The 22796-nt window shown below is 35.8% G+C and overlaps 1 protein-coding gene across 2 annotated transcripts in view; it reads right to left on the bottom strand.

The window, feature by feature from the left end:
- The window catches only part of Arhgap42 (Rho GTPase activating protein 42), a 258977-nt gene that overhangs the window by 47101 nt on the left and 189080 nt on the right, over positions 1–22796 (bottom strand). For both annotated transcript variants that reach the window (XM_026392469.2, XM_026392470.2), the window contains exons 6-8: positions 16000–16110; positions 7765–7869; positions 5373–5502 (exon numbers count right to left, since the gene is read on the bottom strand). In XM_026392469.2, coding sequence (XP_026248254.2) covers positions 5373–5502; positions 7765–7869; positions 16000–16110 — 346 coding nt within the window. The remainder of the gene's footprint in view (positions 1–5372; positions 5503–7764; positions 7870–15999; positions 16111–22796) is intronic.

The following is a 22796-nucleotide window of genomic DNA, read 5'->3' as shown; positions in this document are numbered from 1 at the left end:
ATGCAATTTTATGTAAGATTTGAGCCTCTTTGGAATATGCTATCCACATGGGATCCTGGAACCAATCCTCCCTGAGATACCAAGAAACAAATGTACTTGTCCTCCAAAGATGTAGAAAGAATAATAAATAGTCCAAGTGATTAAAAATTATTTCCCCTACATCTACTCTTGTTCTCTACTCTAGAAATTGTCAGAAAATATCCTGCTAAATATTAAGCCAGGTCAGTTCACTCCTTTGTTCAAAACCCTCCCATGGTTTCCCAGATCACTCCAATTAAAAACCAAAGAGCCTATTATGCAGTAGGCTCCATATAATATGGCCTCTCATTCTGTTGTTGTTTTTTTAAATTTTTATTTGTTCTTCTTAGTTTTACATGACAGTAGGATGTATTTTGACATATCATATATACATGGCATATAACTTCCCCTTCTGTGGTTGTACATGATTGGTCATGTATTCATATATCTCATGCTGTTCTCACCTCACACCCAAATGTTTTCTGCCTCACATAGGCTGATCCAGCTACACTGGTTCCCTTCCTGGTCCTTGAGCACAGTGAATGAGTCCTACCCCAGGACACTTACACTGGCTACTCCTCCAGCCTGAACTACCTTTCCTTCAGGTATCTGATAACTTGTCCTGTCACTTCCTTCAGGTCTCTTCCTTCATGTCACCTTCATAATACACATTTTCCTATAGAATAGCTAACATCTCAACACCCTCAACCTTGATAGTTCTTATCTTTCTTTCTTGTTTTCCTTTCTTCTTAGCAGTTATAACTGCTAAACATGATAAATCTTACGAATTTATGTATTTCCTATCTCTGTCATGATATTGTACAAGTCTCTAAGAGCAGGATATGATTAGCTGAACTAGAATATTCATAATCCTTAGAACATGGTCAAAAAAATATTTGACAAAAGAATAAAGGAATGATTGATTGCATCCTGCTCTAAGACCTTCCTGACCCTGGAGTTGTCTCCTCTTACCACTAACATGAAAGAAAACAAATTCATTTTACTCCTTAAAATGAAAATAATTTCCACCATTTATATTTAAAGGAACTTATAGGACTGGGAATGTAACTCAGAGAGAGCTTGCCTAGATGCAGGAGGCCATGTATTCAATCCCCAGTGCCCCCCCCCCCAATAAGTAAAATATATATTTTTATAAAGGAAGCTTGCATCTGTGTAGTGTTCACCTTGCTTTCCCCACTGTGCAGCCTTCTCCCCTGGCACACCATGGTACAGCCCAGTGCTCTCCTTAAACAATGTGGATGCTGCTGCTTTGCCAGAGGATAGGATATATTGTTAGTTCAACCTTTTTAGGACCAAAACAGAAGTCCTTCAGTTTTCCCACAGGGTCACTAAGTGTTCTGTACTCAAATGCCGCAGTGGGCTGAGTGGCTGAAAATTGAGCTTATTTTCTATAAAGCTTCTTCATCTAGGGACCCATCTTGCTTAACACCTGGATTTCTCTAGCAACAAATGTGCACAATTGTTATTGCTGGCATGATTTCAGGACCACAGATTTAGAAGCAAGAAATTGAAATATTAAAAAATTCACCTCTTTAGAAAAGTATTCCATGAGCCATTTGCATTCTTTTTCCTTAATAATGGTGCCCTTGGTGTCAAGTTTAACACGAATACTTAAGCCACTCCAGATTTTCAAATTACAGGGCACAGCATATACTTTATAATTACAAGCGATTATTGCAATTAACTTCAGTTCCGTTTTGAGATCATGTTATACTATAATACTTAACGATACTTGTTGATAACTCTTTTATGTGTGATATAAATACTTAAAGACTTAGAATTGATTAGTAGAAAATGGCTGGATGGAAATTCATGGTGACTTTAGTACTTAGGTAGCAACTTCAGAAGCATTATTAGCTATAATTTTAAAATAAGCTCCTGCAATGCCCTGATGATATTTTAGACTTAAGATGATTTTTCCTGCCTCCATCTTAAGTTTGAAACCTCCCACATTTAATGGCCAAGTTTGCTGCACACACATGCTGCTTCCCTTAGAGCCGCCTGGCAGTCAGCCAGGACAGATGTTCTTAGACAAGCAATTCTGAACTCCCTGTAAGTGTCTGGGAAAATAAAAATTTACTGTAGTTCTAAATTTGCAAAATAAAAGAAGTTTAATTATCTTACCTAGTCATCATCTCAGGTTGCTGAGATGAGCGTCTGAGGAGTGGGAGGGGAATTAATATTCACCAAATACCTACTAGGTGCCTGCAATTTTATCTAAGAACATTTTGAGTCAGACATTATAAACAGCATTTTATGTACAATAAAACTGAGCCTAGATGCTGCAGAGAATAGTTTCTTCAAGAGGACATGTGATTACATTTGTTCCTTTTAGAGAAATGATACTCTTAGTTGTTTCAAGAATTAAATGAGGGCTTGGGTTGTGGCTTAGTGGTAGTGCGCTGTCTAGCATGTGTGAGGTACTGGGTTTCATTCTCAGTACTGCATAAAAATAAAAATAAAAATAAAATAAAGGTCCATCAACATCTAAAACAAAATTCTTAAAAAAGAATTAAATGAGATGAATTTACATTGCCTAGAATAGTTAGGGCTCCGGTAAGCATAATGCTATTTTTTGGGGGGTACTGGTGATTGAACCCAGGGACACACGACCACTGAGCCACATTCCCAGCCCTATTTTGTATTTTATGTAGAGACAGGGTCTCACTGAGTTGTTTGGTGCCTCGCTTTTTGCTGAGGCTAGCTTTGAACTGGAGATCCTCCTGCCTCAGTCTCCTGAGCCACTGGGATTACAGGTGTGCACCACCATGCCTGGCCCTAATGCTATCTTTAATACCATCACTGAAAATAGAGACATCTTATAAATATTATCTCTAATTCTTGCAACACCATTAGGAAATAAGAATAAATATCCCTTTTATGAGTGGAGAGACAGCTCAGAAAAAGAGGGAATATGCATTTCAAAAGTCACAGAGTTAGTGAGCAGACATGGAATTCCAACAGAGTAATGACTTTGGGACTCCTGCTCTTTCTGGTAAATTGAAGTCTGTTCAAATGTGATTTGACACATGTCTAGAGGCAGATAACATAAAATACATACCCAGATAAAGTGGAGATCTGTGTCCAAACTATAGTGATCTGCTTCTACCCTGTCATGCCCATCACTATTTACCACTCCATTTAAGACCTTGATATTTTAATGACTGCTAATTGTGTGAGTTTGTCTTATGCCTTCATTACAAACAAAACAAAAGCAGCAGAAGAAGCAAATCCTGAAGCCAAATTCTTTATCCCATTTTCTGTCTCCAACAGAACTGACATGTTCAGTGAGAGTGAGCACACAATCCATGACATCTTAATTAGATTCTCTTATCATAAATGCTCTCCAGTTGGATGGGGCTTTGAATTTTTTCCCCTTACAGAAAAGTAATTCCCAAAGCATATAAACAGATACACTTTTCTTTTTAAACCCCAGGCAAGGGGAATTTGGGAAGGCAGTAGGTGGAAAAAAACAGGAGGAACGGATTGTGAAGGTGATGAGCACACTTATCAGGTTGGATAGTGGTGTGGATGGAGAGATGCAAACATGGTGAGACTTATCAAACTGTACACTTGAAATTAGTGTGATTTATTGTATGTCAATTATACATAAAAATAAAAAAAATATGTGGGCAGATAACAGAGAAAGTCAAGGTGAAAACTGTGTTGGGGATACAATATCAAAGAAGAGGTGTTAAAAGGGGGAAGAGTCTGACTGAGAGCTTTCAGCATCAGGCAGGGCCCAGGCCACTGCAGCAGGGCAGAACTCACCAGCACTTTAGGAGGATCTGCTGAAAGTTCTAGAGGGGACATATTCCAGGGTGGGGAAAAGAAGTCAAGAAATAAACTGTTATCAGGTTAGAATGAACAAAAATTCTGTAGACACAAGGAAGGAACCTCTTCTACCCCTACTGCAAGTCTGAAGAACACTTACTGTCAACAAATCCTTCCTCCATTTAGCCAAAGTCATCATTAATGTAAAAAGTGACTCCTCCCAATAGACCCTTATACCAAGGATTGCAAACCAGAAAGATTTAAAATAAATATTTTAAAATTCCCTTAGAGACTCAAGCCAAATCTTTATACCCTATATGTGAACCAATGGATTGCTCCTTCTTCATGAACTCGGGGGTGGAAGTTACACCTTATGCTCTAATTATAGAGCAGCTAGGAATGGCCAAAGTAGATTTATGAGAGAAAAAAAAAAAATTAGGAGCCCAGATCTCCTAAGCCGGCATCTCTTCGCTGAGTCTGTTGATCAAATTATTTGCTTGTAAACGATATCCAACAATGGAGCATCACCTGGGAATCTCAAATGCAAAAATTATTGGCATTTTAGTGACCACGTTGCATATATTTAAAAACTTTTCATGGCCAACCCAGTATCTCTGGGAATCCTCATCAAAAACCCTTTAAGTTATTATACCAACCAAGAGAACTTCACTGCTCTTCAGCCTACTGACATGGAGATGTTAAAGAAGTGGTACTCCATGTGGTTTGTGAGTTCCAATGTGTGAGAAGAAGGAATGTGCATGTCAAAATATTTGTAGCAATTTGACCTTGATGCACAATCTAAGCACATGAGTTTGTATTTAACAAAGACACTGGTCCATGAGAGACTGAGAATAAAATGATTGTTCCTTCAACATGAACAGTACAAGTACAGCACTTTAGGGAAAATCTAATTTGAAACAGAGTTAACTCAGTCAAAAGAGGCAAACTGGTTTCCACTTAAGGGAAGTAACATGCAGAAAGGAGCCTAGTTATACAAGTTTAAATGGCTTTTAAAAAATTTTTTGTGAGAAAAACCTTTGCATGAAGCAATTATAATAATGCTCTATTTGATCTAGTACTTATTTCTTAACCTCAGGAAGTAAAGAGTGTCAATGTGACATGACATAATTACCAATTTTACTCCTGAAAACTGGCAGCGCACAGAATTAAACAAAATAATGCTGCTACAGGAGAAAATTATTATTATAGTCACTAGGATGACTCATCCTGACAAAGGTTTTGATTTTCAATTTTCCATGCAACTTTAAGTTGAGATGAGGTGTTACAATTTAATTCTAAAACTGAACTCAGGTAACTGTATCATCAGTACAAAATGCAAGTTCCACATTCATCACGATATCAACTTAGAGACCCTGATGCCAAAATGGGAAGAGCTTCGTCACTGTAGTGGTGGTGATGGGAGAACAGGCTATTCTAAACATGAGGGAACTAAGAGAAATTTCAGTCTTCCTACAAGAAAAAAATGAAAGCAACCAAGTCACATCATACAAAAAGAGCATGCTAAATCACAATATGTAAATTATGCCTTTGAGACTCACGTTTCTCCTGGACATAAAGATAGCCTTCCATTGTCCACTGGCTGGGTGGTCTGTAGTCTTGGTTGGCAGATTTCATCCTCTGCATCAACCGCTCTACTTCTTGGCGAGTACTTTCAAAATTATTTCTTGTCTTAAATAAACAAAAAAACAAAAAAAACAAAACATTTTTTTCATTGTTTCCTACCAGTTCTGAGGAACCCCACCACTAAAATCTCAAAACTGCAAATGGTACAAAAAACATAACTCAGATTCTTTCAGTGTCATTTGCCACATCCATGATCCTGGTTGATGTTCAGTCCTGTGGTCTAATTTCAAATCACTGTAGTGGAAACTTTTTGAATGACCTTCCGTACTGTTTCTCCTTTGGATCCGTGAGAGAGAGAGAGAGAGAGAGAGAGAGAGAGAGAGAGAGAGAGTGTGTGTGTGTGTGTGTGTGTGTGTGTGTGTGTGAAAGAGAGAAGGGTGGGGGGGGATTTCATACTCTAATATTACTTAAAAGGTAAATTTAGCAATTAAAAATAAGTACGATTCATTAAATACAGTTTTGAATTCCCTACTCTCTATGACAAAAAGTAGATACATAGGGATTTGATTTTTTAGAAGTTAAAAAAATGATATTTTTGATTATAAGTGGTGCTGAATAAATCAAGAAAACAGTTCACCGTTCTTGTTCCAAAAGCTTTGTTAAAGAAACATCATATGGTTTGGTTTTCAGAAATACTAACATAGTTATTTAGAGATTAGTATATGAATTAAGTCATAAAAATTAATAGTCTTCCAAGTCCTGACATCTTCTGCAAGATATAGTTTACCCACCTTCCAGCAAGTTTACTTAAGCTGTAGAAAGCATCATGCTTTTCTCTATAAAAATCTCTTTTGCATTCAGGACACATTACCTTAATAAGAAGTGTCTGAAAATATAAAAATCACCACCTAACTCTAAGATCTTGTTGTGGTACATGATAAAAGTACTGAATTTCAAATCAGCTTAAGAAATTTTTCTTGTGAATTTTCGGCTACTTTTCTCATAAGAATACAGAATTCAGTATTTTTACAATTTCTTCCTCTTCTTCTATCCATGAATCACTAGAAACTTAACACAATTGAATTTAATATGGAAATAAATCATAAAAATGCTATGGCTTTTATAATTTTCCTTTTTAATATTTACCCAAAAAGTCCGAATGTATTCCATGTTGAAAAACAATAGGAAAAAGTGAAATTAATTCTTCCAGAAAATCTAAGTTAAATAAAAGTGAAAACTCAAAACACAAATAGAATAAATCCAATTATATATTTCTCATGGGACATTCCAACTCTGTATTTTTACTTATGAACATCTCTATAATGGTAAGATCCAAATAAGCAGAAAAACACTTTTTTTTTTAATAGAAAATTAAGTACGATTGTCCTAAATGATTCTGGCTAGAGTAAGAGTGTTTCAGTTACAGAAAAACCTCAACCATCGGGAGGACCTCACTCTTTGTGAGGTTGAACAAGGCAGAAATGGGTTGGCTATTTGCTCTTCTTTAATGGCTATTGCTTAGTATTTGGAAATCAAAAATTATAAAGTTGTGAAAGCAGAGATTAAAAGGATTGGTTAGACTACTTCACAAGATAAACCTCAGAGAAATGGGCTGTTTGGAAATAATTTTTGCTTATGCTTTAAAGCAGTTATTTTGAATGTTTCAAAACCACATTCACTATTCATATTATTTGAGAATAATAAATATCACATATTTTTATTCTCCCTCTTCACAGAGAGATGGGACCTGAGAATATTCATGTTTAATAATATCATTTCACAAATGTAGAAATGTTGCTATCTCAACAGATAAGACTTGCCCAAGGTCAATCAGTATCTTTTTTTTTTCCAGCTTTGAGGTACAAATGACAAATAAAAATTGTATATATTTAAGGTGTATGTGATGTTTTGATAAAGTATACACCATGAAATGATTTCCACAATCAAGTTAATTAATATACATAGTTAACATTTGTGTGTGTAGAACATTAAAATTCTACACTAACAAATTTTCAGTAAATTCTAACAATACTGTTATTAACTATTGTCACCATGCTGTAAAACAGATCTCTAGAATTTATTCATCCTGCATTAGCCAGTAAATTAACAAGAACATTGAATAAAGGCAAAAAAAAATGCTGGCTTAAATATTTTTTTAACATAAACGTTGTTCTTTTATGTTATACTTTTTACCTAGCAGCTAGAAAAAAATGTATTTTTAATACAGTGACTTTTTTTAAATTATTGAGGTTTACCCTACCTAGACAAGTTTTTGAAAGATTTTTCGGTTTGACTTGGTTACAAATAAGTTCTCCTGTGATCATCAGATTCACTGAGGAAAGGCAGGAAGAACAGCTATAAACTTACATTCTGCAAGTTGAACTGTAGCTGTTGCTTATATGGTGCAAATTCTTGGGCGAGTTCATATCCCTCGTGGTAAAAAGTAAATAAACCCTGAAGGAATGACAAAAGCTGCAAAGATAAAGAGATTTTAAAAAGCACGAAAATTTGTTTTTGAAAACATGATCATCAAATGTAAAATACTGAGGAAATACTATTTCATTGTAATTTTTCAATCCAACAAATGTTCAACCTTTTTGTTTGGTAAGGCAAGCAACATAGTTATGGTTGTAAAACAGAAACCACAAGAACCAATTTTCATTTCCTTTTTATAGATAGTGATTTAAATTTTTTTGAGTCTGATGGTATCAATTGTCATGTTAACTACTTTGCTATTCAAATGTACTGAAGAAATATCCACAAGAGACCACAAAATGGAATAAAGAACAAAATGCCACAGGTTTTACCCTGGAAAAGCTTCTTACCAAAACAAGCAAGTAAAACACAAATGTAAGGAAGACTCCATCTGTAAATCACAGATAAGAAGTGCTCAAGGGAAGAAATGAGTTTAAGCCAGAGAAAAGTTAAGGAGAGTGTCACAAGGTGGCAGTACTGATTTTGCTATGGAACTGAGATCTTTCAGCAAGGAGTAAGAAGAACCCCTAACAGTCTGTGTTAAGCAAAAACAGGAAAGTAGATTACACAGGTCTTTCCTATCAGACTTAGAGTAAAACCTTCTTTAGAAAAACTACAATTTCCACCCAGAGTTCCAGCCTTCTAATAATCAAATTCACTGGTGTTTATTATGTTCTTATCTATAAAAAAAAAGGACTGGCTCTCCATGGAATTATGGGATACTTATGTTTACATAGAATAAGTTACATTTGAAAAATAGTTGATTTTTTAAAATTGAATTTGCTGAAATTTTACTCTACAGACTCATCCACTAAGTTGATCTCTCCCACAAATACTTCCTGGTACAAAGTTAGAAATATTTTTGCAAAGTAGCTTGTAATATGTCTGCAATTTATTAGTTTATATTAAGGAGGAAATGCAACCTGCGGCCATTTTCATATGTGAATAGCATCTTGACATTTCCTGGACTTGGGGAGAACTAGGTTAAGCATCAACTGTTCTGTGTGCTGTGATTTCCAACAGAAGTATTGGTTCTATTGGAAAACATGACCTAATACTTTTCTTCCAATAGAAAAGTCAACATCATACAAAATCAGTAAATTGTTTTGTTGTTTTAGTTCAAGGATCTTTCTTCTCTTATTCAACAGTTCCCAATATCATGACGAACTGTACTATTTGCCAATTTTGGAATAATTTTATACTTGCAGCATTATATTAATTAATAATTATTATCAAAACTCAGTACTCAATAGATTATCCTAAATTGATGCTATAATCTGTTTGTCAAATTATTCAATAAGACACTTAGTCTGGCTGGGAGCAGTGGCTCATGCCTGTAACCCCAATGACTTGTGTGGCTGAGACAAGGAGGTCAGCCTCAGGGACTTAGTGAGACTCTCAGCAACATAGTGAGAGCCTGTCTCAAAATAAAAAATAAAAAGGGGCTGTGGAAGTGGCTCAGAGGTAAAGTGCCCCTGAGTTAAATCCCACCATCCTCTGCAAAAAAGGCATGCAGTTTGCCCAGATGTGTATACTATGGCCCAGGTAAACCAAAATGGAGCTTAAAATACCTTTAATTAGACTTTGAATATGTAGATTTAAAGCTTTTAGAGATAAATAGAAAAATACTTCTGGAACACAGATAGCACTAGTCCTCTGCATATCCATTTAATAGCTTATGAAGCTGCTGGAGGAGTATTATTTCATTTTTTAATATCTATAATTAGTCCATGATTAAACTGCCTCATTATGAACTGGATGCTGTATGAAGCAGATGTTATTTTAAAATCTTCATAAGCACAAAAGTTAATTAAATTTATAAAGAAGATACTTTAAGAAGACCTGTGATAAATCTTTCTATAAAATACCTAATGCCCTGAAATTCATCTCTTAATATTCTGAGAGCATTCAGAACATGGGAAAAGACAAAGCACCTCAATACTTCAGTAAGAAGTAAACCATTCTGAATGAATAGAAGCAAGAACATTACTGAAAATTCAACAAATGGGCAGTTCTAATCTTTAGGCTTATACTGTATGTGAACTGCTCTATCCTGGCTTGACACCCCAATCCTAAATTTATGTGATATTTCAAAAGAGTAGACATCTGAAGAAGATACTGGGTGTTCTCTTCTGACTCCTGGCTGTGTGACACCTCCTCAACCCAAAGGGTCTCCTGATGCTGACTGCTTCACGGAGCAGCACATGGATCCCCTAAGTAAAACTCACTTATGCAAGTATTTTCACATAAACTTTGACAAACCAACATTTTCCATTGAGCTCTACTGTTTAATGCTTAATTGTGTTTTTAAAAGAATGATTCTGGCACCTCCATTTTGTTCAGATTATATCCTTTTAAAGGCAGCAACTTTAGTCAAGATGAAAATGGAGTCATTGGTATCTTCTAGAAGGATTCAGATTCACTTAGCAGAAAAAAAAAGTTTTGATAACAGCATAGGCTGAGTACAATTCTATGGAAATTTCTAGGTGAAATTCTATGTACAATTCTATGGAAAGGACATAAAAATTGTAAACTAAGAATCATCTACCTTTTTATTCCATCTTCCATAGCTTTGGAAACAGCTTTTAATAAAGGTAGTGCATGTAAAATAACTGCCTCTAGATGGCAGCAAAGTGAAACTTTTTGTAGTTTTCCATCTCTACTAGTTCATTTTGTCTTTGACAATTTCCATGATGTTAAACCACAGGAACTTAATAGGACATTCTGAAAACTGTCAAGAGTTGTACAATGTCATACATATTTGGTCAATGTGTCTAAGTGGCTAAGATGTTGTGGAAAATACTAAGGTATCAGTTTACCTTAAAGTAAATCTCACCTTCAGGTTGTTAACAGTAATAATGAAAGCAATTGTAACAGTTTTTAATATTAAAAAAATTTCATCACTGAGAAAATATCATTTAGCACTTTATTAATTCCAAGAGTTTTAGAATCACCTATTTTTCACTTCAATAACCGGAACAAAAGTAAAAGTCAATATTACATTTATTGATAAATAATCGTTTAAAAAGTGAGCCAATGAACAAACCTTCATAATCTCCCAGTCCATTAATCACTGGACTACTAAGTGCAGTATGGATGTAGGCACTTTCAAAATGTTCCAGCTTAAAAGGCCCACAGAGAGCCACAATACATAACAGAGAAAAGTAAGAGCTGAGAAAAGGGACCAGAGATGGCACAGAGGCTAAGGGAAGGACTCTGTAGCAGATCACTCTTCCAGATCACTGTTGCCAAAACTGAGTGGAACTGGGAATGTAAACAGTATTAAAATGATGTGATTCATTCCTGCATGCTTGCCTTCTTTCCTGAATGGTAATAATTATGGTAAGCAATCATTTTCTTTAGACTATTAAATCCTAAAAGTAGAGATGTCCCAGCTTCACAGAGCAACACTGCCAATCATGCTCCAAATTTGTCCTTTGACTTGAGAGACCTCACAATCAATACGTATAGAGCATTCCTTGCAGCCTTACCAATGGGGTAAGAGAAGCTATCAAATATAATTCACTGCTTATCTCTGAAGACTAAAAAAAATATATAGAACACATTTTATTACTAAAGATTAATCGCTGACCTAGTGCCCCTGTAGTTGACATCATATTTAATGCTGAAAGGCTGGATGTCCTGCTCCCTCAAGCTTGGGAACAAGACAAGAATGCTCACTCTTTTTTTTTTTTTAATTTTAATTTGTTATATATGATAGCAGAGTCCCTTACAATTCACATTACACATATAGAGCATAATTTTTCATATCTCTGGTTGTAGAGTCACACGATTTGTGTCTTCATACATGTACTCAGGGTAATAATCATCATTTATAACCCCATGCCCCTCCCCATCCCTCCCTCCCCTTCGCCTTATCTAGAGCTTGCCTATTCCTCCTATGCTCCCCCCAACAACCACATTATGAATCAGCGTTCTTATATCAGAGAAAACATTCTGCATTTAGTTTTTTGGGACTGGCTAAATTCACTTAGCATTATATTCTCCAACTCCATTCACTGACCTGCAAATGCCATGATTTTATTCTCTTTTAATGCTGAATAGTATTCCATTGTGCATATATACCACATTTTCTTTATCTATTCATCTACTCATGGTTAATACTGCACTCCAGATTCTCCTTATGGTAAATAGGCAAGTTAAAAAACAAACAAAAAACAACAACAAAAAAAAAAACATCCAGACTAGAATGAAAACAGAAAATTTGCAAATGCCATAATCTTGTATATACAAAATCCTAAGGAATCCACTATAAAACTACTAGAATTAATAAGCAAGTTCAACAAGATTGCAAGATGAAATTTTTTTTAAAGAGAGAGAGAGAATTTTAATATTTATTTATTTATTTATTTTTTAGTTTTCGGCAGACACAACATCTTTATTTGTATGTGGTACTGAGGATTGAACCCAGGCCGCACCCGTGCCAGGCGAGCTTGAGCCACATCCCCAGCCCCAAGATGAAAGATTAATATATAAAAATCAACTGAATTTCTACATACTTTGCAATGAACGACCTGAAATTGAAATTAAGAAAATTCCATTTTACATTGCTTTACAAGGACTAAAATGCTTAGGGATTAATTTACCACATATTAATTACTTAAATGCATTTCACAAAGGAAGCACAAAAAACATAAATAAAAAAACTTATATTCTGAAAACTATCAAACACTGCTAAAGAAAATTAAAGATGGTCCAAATAAATGGGAACTGTCTCACATTAATGGATTGGAAAACTGAGTAAACTGAGTTAGTAATACAGGAATATTCTTCAAATCGATATACAATCTCTAACAGAATTTCAACTAACACCTTGTAGTAACTGATGTGCTGATTCTAAAATTCATGTGAAACTGCAAAGGACACTAGCCAATCAAAACAATCTTTAAAAAAAAAATAAGAAGATTTCACTTCTTGATTTCAACTTTTAATTCCAGTCACCGTAATGAACAGAGTGTGTCAGTGGCACAAGAAGAGACATATAAATGAACAAAATGGAACTGAAAGTTTACAAATAACACCCATACATTTCCAGTCAACGGATGTCTCATAAGACCACCAAGCCATACAATGGAAAGAGAACAATCTTTTCAACAGAAAGACAATGAGTTCATGGGATAACCAGATAACCACATTCAAAAGAATGAAGTTGGATCCCTATCTCATATCACAGAAAAAAAAAAACTGAAAATGGATCAAAGACCTAAATAATGTTTAAACTATAAAGCACTTAGAAACACTTGAATAAAGCTTCATGATCTTGCATTTGGCAATGAATTCTTAGATATGACATCAAAAGCACAAATACAAACAACAGAATAAACTTGACTTTAATCAAAATTAAAAGCTCTTCTGTTTCAATGTAAGTTGTCAAGAAAATTGAATTGAATGAAAGTCCACAGAATGGTAGAAAAAACTTGTAAATCATTTATCTGATAAGAGACATATTTAAAATACAGGAAGAACTCTTACAACTTCATAATAAAAAGACAACCCAGTTTAAAAACAGGCAAAAAAATTTGAATAGATATTCCCCCAAAGAGGAAATATAAATGGTCAGTAAATATTTATAAAGATCTGCTACACATGATCTACATCAATGTTCAGGTCTCATTTACATATTTCTCCCTACTGAAATGGATACTGCATAAAACTCCATGTATGACACGGTAAGGCTAGAAATGAGGATGAGACTAAACTGACACTATTATTTGGTTTGGCCAGACAGTCTAACAGGAAAAACACAGCAGCCAAGAAAATACTGTGCAATGACAAATCTAACATCATTTCTGATTGTGGTGTCAGAAGAAAGGCATGTTGCAGAGGACTTGTCAGAACACCCTGGTTTGGGATAAGGTAGAAGAAGGAAGAAAATGCATTTCAATTAGAGACAGCTTCCACTTCTGTGCATGTATTTTCACAGGAATTCATAAATTCTTATCATTCCTTCTGCTGCCTGTGAGCAAATGATTTTACCATCTTCTCTTTACACATTTGGTGTCATCTTATAGAATGGTCTAGTTCACTGTTCGCAGACAGAATGGGCTATAAAGAGACTTAGGGAAGTAGGCTATCCCCTGTCACTCTGGAAGAAAGGAAGGTATACAGATGTAAAGAGATCATTCCAGGTGTGGGGAGGAATAACAGCATGGAAAATGAGCCAGGTCTGAAGGAAATGGGACACATAAGGAAGAAATATGTAGGAAAGTTGTCAGAATTAATGGGGTCTGACAGTTTGGTGTCAAAAAAGAGCTCAGATTCCAAAAATACCAGGAGGGAGGCACTAGGGAAAGAAGTTTGCCAGCAAAAAGTGGGGGCTGAGAAGCCACGGTGGGATTCTGAGGCAGTTAGTCCATGTGAAGAGACCAGGAATCGTAAGTAATGGTCTTCATCCTAGAACTGAGGATTGTTAGGCTGACAAGTTGTCCACAAACCCTCCATGGGCTTCCAAAGGCCCCCTAAATTGAATGAAGTTTAATCAGATCCTCAAAGGGTCTAGGGCCTGAGTTACCAATTCATTCTAAGGGATTTAAGGACTTAGCTGTCTGGCAAACAGAATTTGGACTTAAGTCTGTTATCCCCAATAAAACATAAAAGTGAAATCCTAAGCCTGAGTTATGGCCTGTAGTTCTTTTAATCCCAGCTCAGGGAGTGGCCTGACAAACTTGCCAAGTGCCAAGTTTCCAGGAGAGAGTAAAACGGCTCCAGCAAAGCGGAAGTCCTGGAAGCCAGGCAGGGACCAATGCTTCCCACCCGTCTTGGCTTTATCTCAGTTTCTCATATCTTTAGGGCATCACAGGTGGGTTCCCATTAGGAAATAAATTATGTCAAACACATTTTAAAATGTTATCATCCCTTCCCTTCTCACTGTCACCGTCACTGAAGTGGGAACAAGGTATTTCATTTTTATTTTAAATGACATTTTAAAGACTGGCACAGGAAGAAAAGAATGGCTGAAATTAAATATCTGATTACTTATAAATTTATTAATCCTTGCTTTTCATCTCATGAGAATTGAGATATATCTATAGCAAAAGAGTACCTTGACTCCTGAGCCCACCTCTACTCCTCACTGCTGCCACCTTACAGAGATGCTCATTTAAGCAATGCTGTAACATATTAGGGTGTCACTTTTAAAAATGTCAGGAAAATGAAGTAAGCTTGCAAAGACCAGCCACCTGTTCTTTCCTCTAATGTGCTTTACACTAAGGAATCTGTTACTTTTTACACTGACTTAGGAAAATAAATGGCTTCACGGGAAAAGTCAGGCAGATTCCAGTTCTATAAGGAAAGGGAGAAAGAACAAAGGGAGAAAGCGGCCTCTGTTTTTTTTTTTTTTTTTTTTTCTCTTTACCTAAAGGTTTGGCATATGGGGCACTTTACTGGTGGGGTTCATTCGTGTGCAGGTAATGTACATCATTTTTTAGAATAATGTACTTCATTCTTAGAGCAGTTTTAGGTTTACTGAAAAAAAAAACTGAAGGGAAATACAGAGAGCTCTCCCATACACTCCTTCCCTGGCACCCCCCCACATATATAGCTTCCTTTATTATTGATATGTTGCATTTCTGTGGTGGGCTGATTACACTTGATGAGCCAATACACTTACATTATTACTATTATTAACTGAATCCATAGCTGACATTAGGGATCACTTTTTGTACAGCACTTTCTATGGGTTTTGACAAACGTAAGACACTCACCAATTATCACACTATCAAACAGAAGAATTCACTGCCCTAAAAGTACCCTGTGCTCCACCTATTCATCCCTTATGCACTCACCTCCTTTTATTTTTACAAATAATAATTTCTTTTCAGTAACAAGGATTGAACTCAGGGGCACTGGACCACTGAGCCATAACCGCAGCCCTATTTTGTATTTTATTTAGAGACAGGGTCTCACTGTGTTGCTTAGTGCATGGCTTTTGCTGAGGCTGGCTTTGAACTCACAATCCTCCCACCTCAGCCTCCTGAGCTGCTGGGATAATAGGCATGTGCCATTGTGCCTGGCTACAAATCATAATTTTTAATAAGAATACACTGTAAAGGTTTTTTGTGTTGATTGTGTTGATCCTATTAATTTACAGGAAAACTAAGCACTTACCGGCTCAACAAATTCAAACTTCTTCTTTTCCTGAACTTCTTGAATTTTAAAGACATACTCTAATGATGCTTCGTAGAAGTTTTGATGTTCACGGTCAATCTGTGTATCTGCCTAAAGAGTGAAAAATAGGCAAAGCTTGATACAAGGAGTGATTACTGATGGACTGTCAGTATATCGAGAGGAATTCAATTTATATATTACTCCAAAGTCTTCTTTAAAAGCTAATTCCTGCAAAATGTGTTAATATAGCACTTATTACAGTCCTTGTTCACAAGCGATTATAGCATATGGAGTTGAGAAGCATCCAGAGACACAGCATAAAACAGTACGATATATAATAATCTAAGACATATTAGTAAGTAAAAAAAAAGTATAGTAAAAAATTACAAAAGAGGCATTTTAAAGATTGCAGTTAAAGTTAAAACTGCTTTGCCACTGAGCCACATCCCCAGTCCTCTTTTTTAGACCTGGCCTTGTAAGTAGCTGAGTTGGCCTCAAATTTGTGATTCTCCTGCCGTAGCCTCCCAAGTCTCTAGGATTACAGGTGTACACCACAGTGCCCAGTTTAAGTTGAATCTTAAGATGAATAATTGACAGTGAATCATCCAAAAAAAAAGGAAAAGGTAGGAGTCATTCTCATAAAAAAACAAGCATGAAAAAATGTGAAGAGTTGGCTACAGAGTAAATACACGAAGGAAGCAGGGAAAATCAGGTTAGCATCACACTCAGAAAGATCTAGCACACTGAATAACAAAGATAGATCTTAATCAAGGAAGAAGCATCTGAGAATATTAAGCAGGAGGACTACATCACTAGGTAAAATCTTTGAAAGATAATTCAGTAGCAGAGCCAGAATAAATAAGTAAATAAATAATCAATGGATATAACCTGACGAAGTGTACTCCATCATTGCTGGGCACATTTATTCTTTCTGATTGCAATAAGGTTCTTTTGATAAAGAGATCATTTCAGTTTCTTTTTGACTTTGCCTCTCCTTCCCTTTTCTAGGATGGCTAACATCCTCAGATACACTCTTTTGTTGTGTGTTTGCATGTGTATGTGTGTGTGTGTGTGTGTGTGTGTGTGTGTGGTGTGGGTGGGTGTATGTATGTATGTGGTGCTGGGGATTGAACTCAGGGGCAGGCACTCTACCAACTGAGCTATATCCCCAGCCCCTCAGATGCACTCTTGAGAAATGACTTTAGTTCTGTGGAGAGACAGGATTCACTTTTCCTGCCCAGCTTCATACTCCTAGCTGCCAGCTGAGATTACTAAAAGTAGATGAAAAGGATGGGCTCTCTGGAATACACTGTCCATTAGCAATCTGGGAAGAGAAAACTGCTTTGGAGCCATTTACAATGCTAATTTCACAAACAAAAGCTAAAAAGGAAAGAAATAAAATTAAGTTTCTTAGCTGGGGCATCATAGCACCACAAGACTTCATATGTAAATCCTTAAAAAATTACATACTTATTATGCACTTATTTATATAAAAAATAACCCAATATTATCAGCAACTTGTTGGGATTTTTAAAGTTGAGGATTCCAAGTTTATAAACTAATACATGTGAAATTACATAACTCATATAGAATATTTGAAATAAAAACCTTCTGAGCCCTCAAAGATCATTTAGGAAAGGCAGGTACCACTAAAACAAAGATCAGTATTTCACATAAACCATCTCTTTTCTTCTTCCCATCACTTAGGGAACCAAACTATATATAAGGATGAATTAAGTGAATAATGAGAGGTGGTGGTACATATAGCACATGTTTAACAACTGCCTCTTTAGACAGTAAAGCCTGATTTGAAGTTAGTTGCTGTTTTTTTATGGTGCAAATTGTCCCAAAATGGCCAGTTTCAAACCACAAACCCACTATCACTGAATGCAGGAATTAGAGATTGGGCTCTCCAGAGGAAGCTTCACTGTACTACTTACTAGGTGAGAGATGTAAGAAAATTTTCAGTTTCCAAGGCAACATTCTATTATGCAGGTTATTTTATTCACTTTAAAAAGATGTTATTGATTGTGCTATGTAGCACATGGAAGAAACTAGAATCCGGAGACACCTTTAGAGACTAAAGTGGTTATTTCTAATCAACAGGTGGTCCAGAAAAGAGTTAGTACATCAATCCTGTCTGCAGCCTTTTGAAAGGTCTGCTTACGAGGTTGGCTGGTGTCCCATGTCTGGGAATATGAATTTCAGGATTTTCATCACTAACTGGTAAGAATGGCTCATGTGTCTAAACCATTTGTGCAAACAATATGGTGTATACTGAACACCTTCTTTCAAGAGCCTGAAATTTGGGTAAATTCCAGGCAGAGTTCGTATGTGATGTTTCTCCAATAAAAACCCTGGGCATGGAGCCTCTTGAGTAGTCAGAACTCGGCGCTGGGATGTTGAGCACGTCCTATGAGCCTCCAATAAGAGAAGACTCCTAGAAGGTTGCATCTGGCTTCTCCCAGATTTTTCTCCATGCATCTTTTCCTGTTGCTGATTTTTCTTTCTATTCTATTGCTGTAATAAATTCTACCATGAGAAGGACTATACATGTCTTTCTATGAGTTCTCCTAACAAATCACTACTATGGTGGGTGTCATGGGACCCATGAGACAAGAGTATTATATAATTTCTTCAGAAATTTATTTGCCAAGCACAGTATCATTCCACACCTCTCAAAAGATGGGGGTGGGATAGAAAACAAAGGATTAAAGAGAAATAATAATTCTTGCCAACTATACAGGTTTTCAAACACTTATCATCTAGATAGATAATGGAAATCCCATATACCAAAGGTGCTTGAAAAGGTCATCCAGAGTGCACAATGTTTACGGAATATGACAGTGTCATTTCTTTTTGTTGTAAGATTTTTTAAAAAAATCTTATATAAGTGCTGTTAGTACATAAAATAACAGCAGTTCACTAGCCAACACTTGATTATAAACCTTGTAGAAAGTGGTAGTTTACATTTTGTATTGGATTAGTAAGGTAATAATATGATTTATCATTTACACTGGGAGAATTTTAAATACAACTAGCAATAATTATACCAGAACAATAGGTGTATACTGTTGTTTATACCTGTAAAGTAAGAAACCAAATTAATTTCGTAAGAAAACCATACAGTTCTACAGATTACCTAAATTCCTCCCTAACTACAATAAGCTCTCTGATTCAAAATAGGGGGAAAGTCTCATGTGATATTTGATAAATCATCTCCAAAGGAGAAAAGATTTAAGATGGGCTCTTAAAAATAGAGATATCTAGAGTAGGCAGAGATAAATGACAGGAGTTTTAAGGCAGAGAGTCGAGAAATCAAAAATTATGTTTCCATGGATCAAAAGGTTTGTAACTTAACAATTGGTATGGAATAATCAGAAATGGCAGATAAGGTAGCAAAGACAGAAAGCGTGAAGACTACACCCTATTGACAGTGCTAAACCTTGAAGAAGACTTTGACAAGATCCATGCTGCATTTCAGGAGGATTAACATGAGCTTTGTACAGAATAGCTTGATAAAATGTGTGGCAGGGTACACATGAATGTAAGATGTCTTATTGTTAATGGTAAAAGCATCTGGTGCACCCCCACAAGAAAGCTAAGTAGAAAGAAGTGAGCATGAAAAGCAAGGGAAAAGTCAATGATAACTGACACAGAAATAATAACAATATTAACAGATAATTAAGGAAATTGAAAATAGGAGCAAATTTGAGAAAGATGGTGATGTTTAAGATTTTGCATGTGTCACCAAGTGGTAATCTAAAGTGGTAATCTGGGCATTTCAATCTGGTCACGCATAACATTGTGACCTGAGAGACATTATAGGAAAAAAGGAAGAAGGAGAAACTTCAAGGGCAAATTGCAGGATAAGAACAGAGGTACAAGAACTGAATCTAAGGGATTTGCTTTACTGAGGCAGTAGGGATAAGAGGAATCTCTTCAAAGGGTTATCTAGTGATACCCCTTTACTTTTTCTTCTACCTATAAAGGAAATAAAAATCCATTATTATAAATTCATTATTCATTACTATAACACAGAAATGTTAAGAGTTATAACCCCATTCTTAATATTTTGATGTATAACACACAGTGATATATACAATACACCTACCTTACAACAAATCTGGGGTATTACTGTATATTCTGGTTTAAAAATTATTTTCCAATGTAAGATGGATAGTTCTACCACTTTACATGGTTTCTTACTGAGATTTTATATATAAATTACAAAATGTACATCTAATAAACATTACTTAATAACTTTCAGTGACTGTCCTTAATCATATCACACTCAATTTTTGGTCACACTATATTTTTCTATTTACCCCAATTATTCTTCTGTGCCATTTTAGATGTTTCTCAACTTTTGCATTATGAATAATTTGTTTATGTATATAATATTTACACAGTTTTTATACTCACCTCTGATCATTTCTTTGGAGCAAATTCTTCCCAATAGAAATCATCTTATTTACCAGATACATCTCAGGTTTGTTGAAATATGATATCAAATTTACCTCAAGAGTGATTAGATCTTTTTATGTTTTCCAAAGGAGAACAAAAGTATGCACAGTTTCCCGTGTCTCCACTAACAATAGATATTATATTTTTAATGAACTAATAAGGACATCTTGTTATTAGCTTGTATTATTTAATACACGTAACACTGAAACAAGGTTCATTTTAGTTTATATTTCCTCTTTGATCAATTCCTTCTTGTATCCTTAGCTCATTTTTTCCACTGATTTCAAACACTTCTCATGTGTGAGAGATGGCAACACTATGTCATAAGTTGTACAAATTTCCTAATGCATTGTCTTTAATTTGGTTTAATGTCTTTTTGAAATAATTACTTATATGCATGTAGGCCTTTCTCTATTTCCTTTATGATCTCTTTATTCTATCCTCAGAAAGTAATTATTCATTCACATATTGAATATTATTTCTTTTCATCCATTATACAGCCTGTAAACTTGATATGCTTGTTTTCCATTCAACAACCGTTCACTTCAATGACCTGTCTAACGGATGGCCCTGGAACTTCATCAACACAAGCTGACCTTTCAATTTAGGGCTGGAACTGGCCAGCCACTTATTTTCTATGAGCAAAATGAATAAAGAGACAGCTATGCAGGTGAGCAGGCACAGAGGGGTCTTTGTGAGAACAAACTAATGAGCTTGGTGCTGACAGAAGGGCCAAAGCTGCTCTGGAAAGGAACAGATGACATTTAAAGCCATGTCACAGGACTAAATGCAGTTGTGGCAGAATCTCCTTATAACAGGTCTGACTCCTGGAAGCATGGGGGGTGAAACTTCCCAAGCCACATTTTTCCTTGTCTATATTATATACCCCCAAGGAGCTGCTTTAACACAATTTAAGTTAAGTTGTGTGGGCGACTGTGCCTCCTGGCAAAGAAGTGTGTGTATTTTTTTATGTTTGCAGAGTGAGATGAAGAGGCAGACATTACTAACAATGCTATAATCTTTTCCAGCCCCCAACTAAATACAGAGTACATATTCTATTATGTCATAGCCTAAGGGACTGAGGCCACTAGCAAGGAAATTAATAAATACTGAGCTAAATTGTCAGGAGAAATTGAAATACAGCCTTTAGGGGACTTTAGAATAAAACTATCACTTCCTTGAGATGGTTTAAGAAGTGTCTTGACTAAAAGGGGCTTCTCATATTCACCAAGCACCAGAAGTTCAGTAGGAACTCTAAAAACCACCTTTGATTTTGAGGCAGGCAAGTTTTTAAATGGCACCTGGCCACTGTCCTTAGTATGGCAGATGCCGGGTACTGGTGACAATTAAGGAGCCTCTGTCCACTGCCATAATATAATCTCTTTCTCTCTAAGGTTTATGCTAATGATGTATAAATAGAAATATAAGCACTTAAACATTTGGGAACATGTAAATGAAATTTTAAATAGCAATAAGCAGTACCAAACCCTTGTAAAATTAAATGTCCAAGAAATTTAAAACAGAATCTATTTATTTTAATGACAGATGGTCTTTCATTTCACTTTTGTCGCAAAACCTTTCCATAAACACACAACCATATACTGAATTATGCTTTGTAAACAGCATGTTTTAATAATAGAAGGCATAGGTTAAAATTATGCGTAAACATTAAGCAAAACCAAACCTCTCAATCATTATTAACCAGCTATAAATGAAGAAATGGGGTGCTCTCAATGAGAACGTGTACATTTTTTTGGGAAAAAAAAAAGGAATCAGAAGAACAAAAATAACATTCCTAATCCTTTTTGACACTGTGAAAACTTTGTAATACTCCTAACTTATTAAGCATGACTTCTGGCTAAATTTGAAGGTATGGGAATTAAGTAAAAGAGTAAGGAAAGCAGAGGTCTGGGTTGAATTTGAAAGATAGTTCAGGAAGGGAGGAGGCTCTCCTGGGAGAAGGACCTGGAAGATACATATAGAAGATGCACCACTGGGATAGCTAGAAGTACAGTACCCAGATTCCCTATGAAGTTCTGGATGGTAGCAGTGAGCCCCCAGTAAGCCAACTTCACAACCCCAGCTCCCTCCACAGGACATGTCTGAAAGAACCTCAGGGTGGGGCTTCACGATTTTGCTGCTCTAATGACAAGGCAGATTTTCTGACATGTCCTATCACTGAAAATGAAACCATACTATTCCTTAGTGAAAGGACTACTCTTGACTTTACTAAATTACTATTAGTTTTCAGCCATGAAAAGATACTACCAATGGGAGGAACAAAATGTAACATATTTCAGACAAAGGGAAGAAATAGCTGCTAGCAGGTA

The sequence above is a fragment of the Urocitellus parryii genome, chromosome 4, assembly GCF_045843805.1.
Source record: "Urocitellus parryii isolate mUroPar1 chromosome 4, mUroPar1.hap1, whole genome shotgun sequence".
Classification (NCBI taxonomy): domain Eukaryota; kingdom Metazoa; phylum Chordata; class Mammalia; order Rodentia; family Sciuridae; genus Urocitellus; species Urocitellus parryii.
This window is presented reverse-complemented; position numbering and strand designations above follow the sequence as displayed.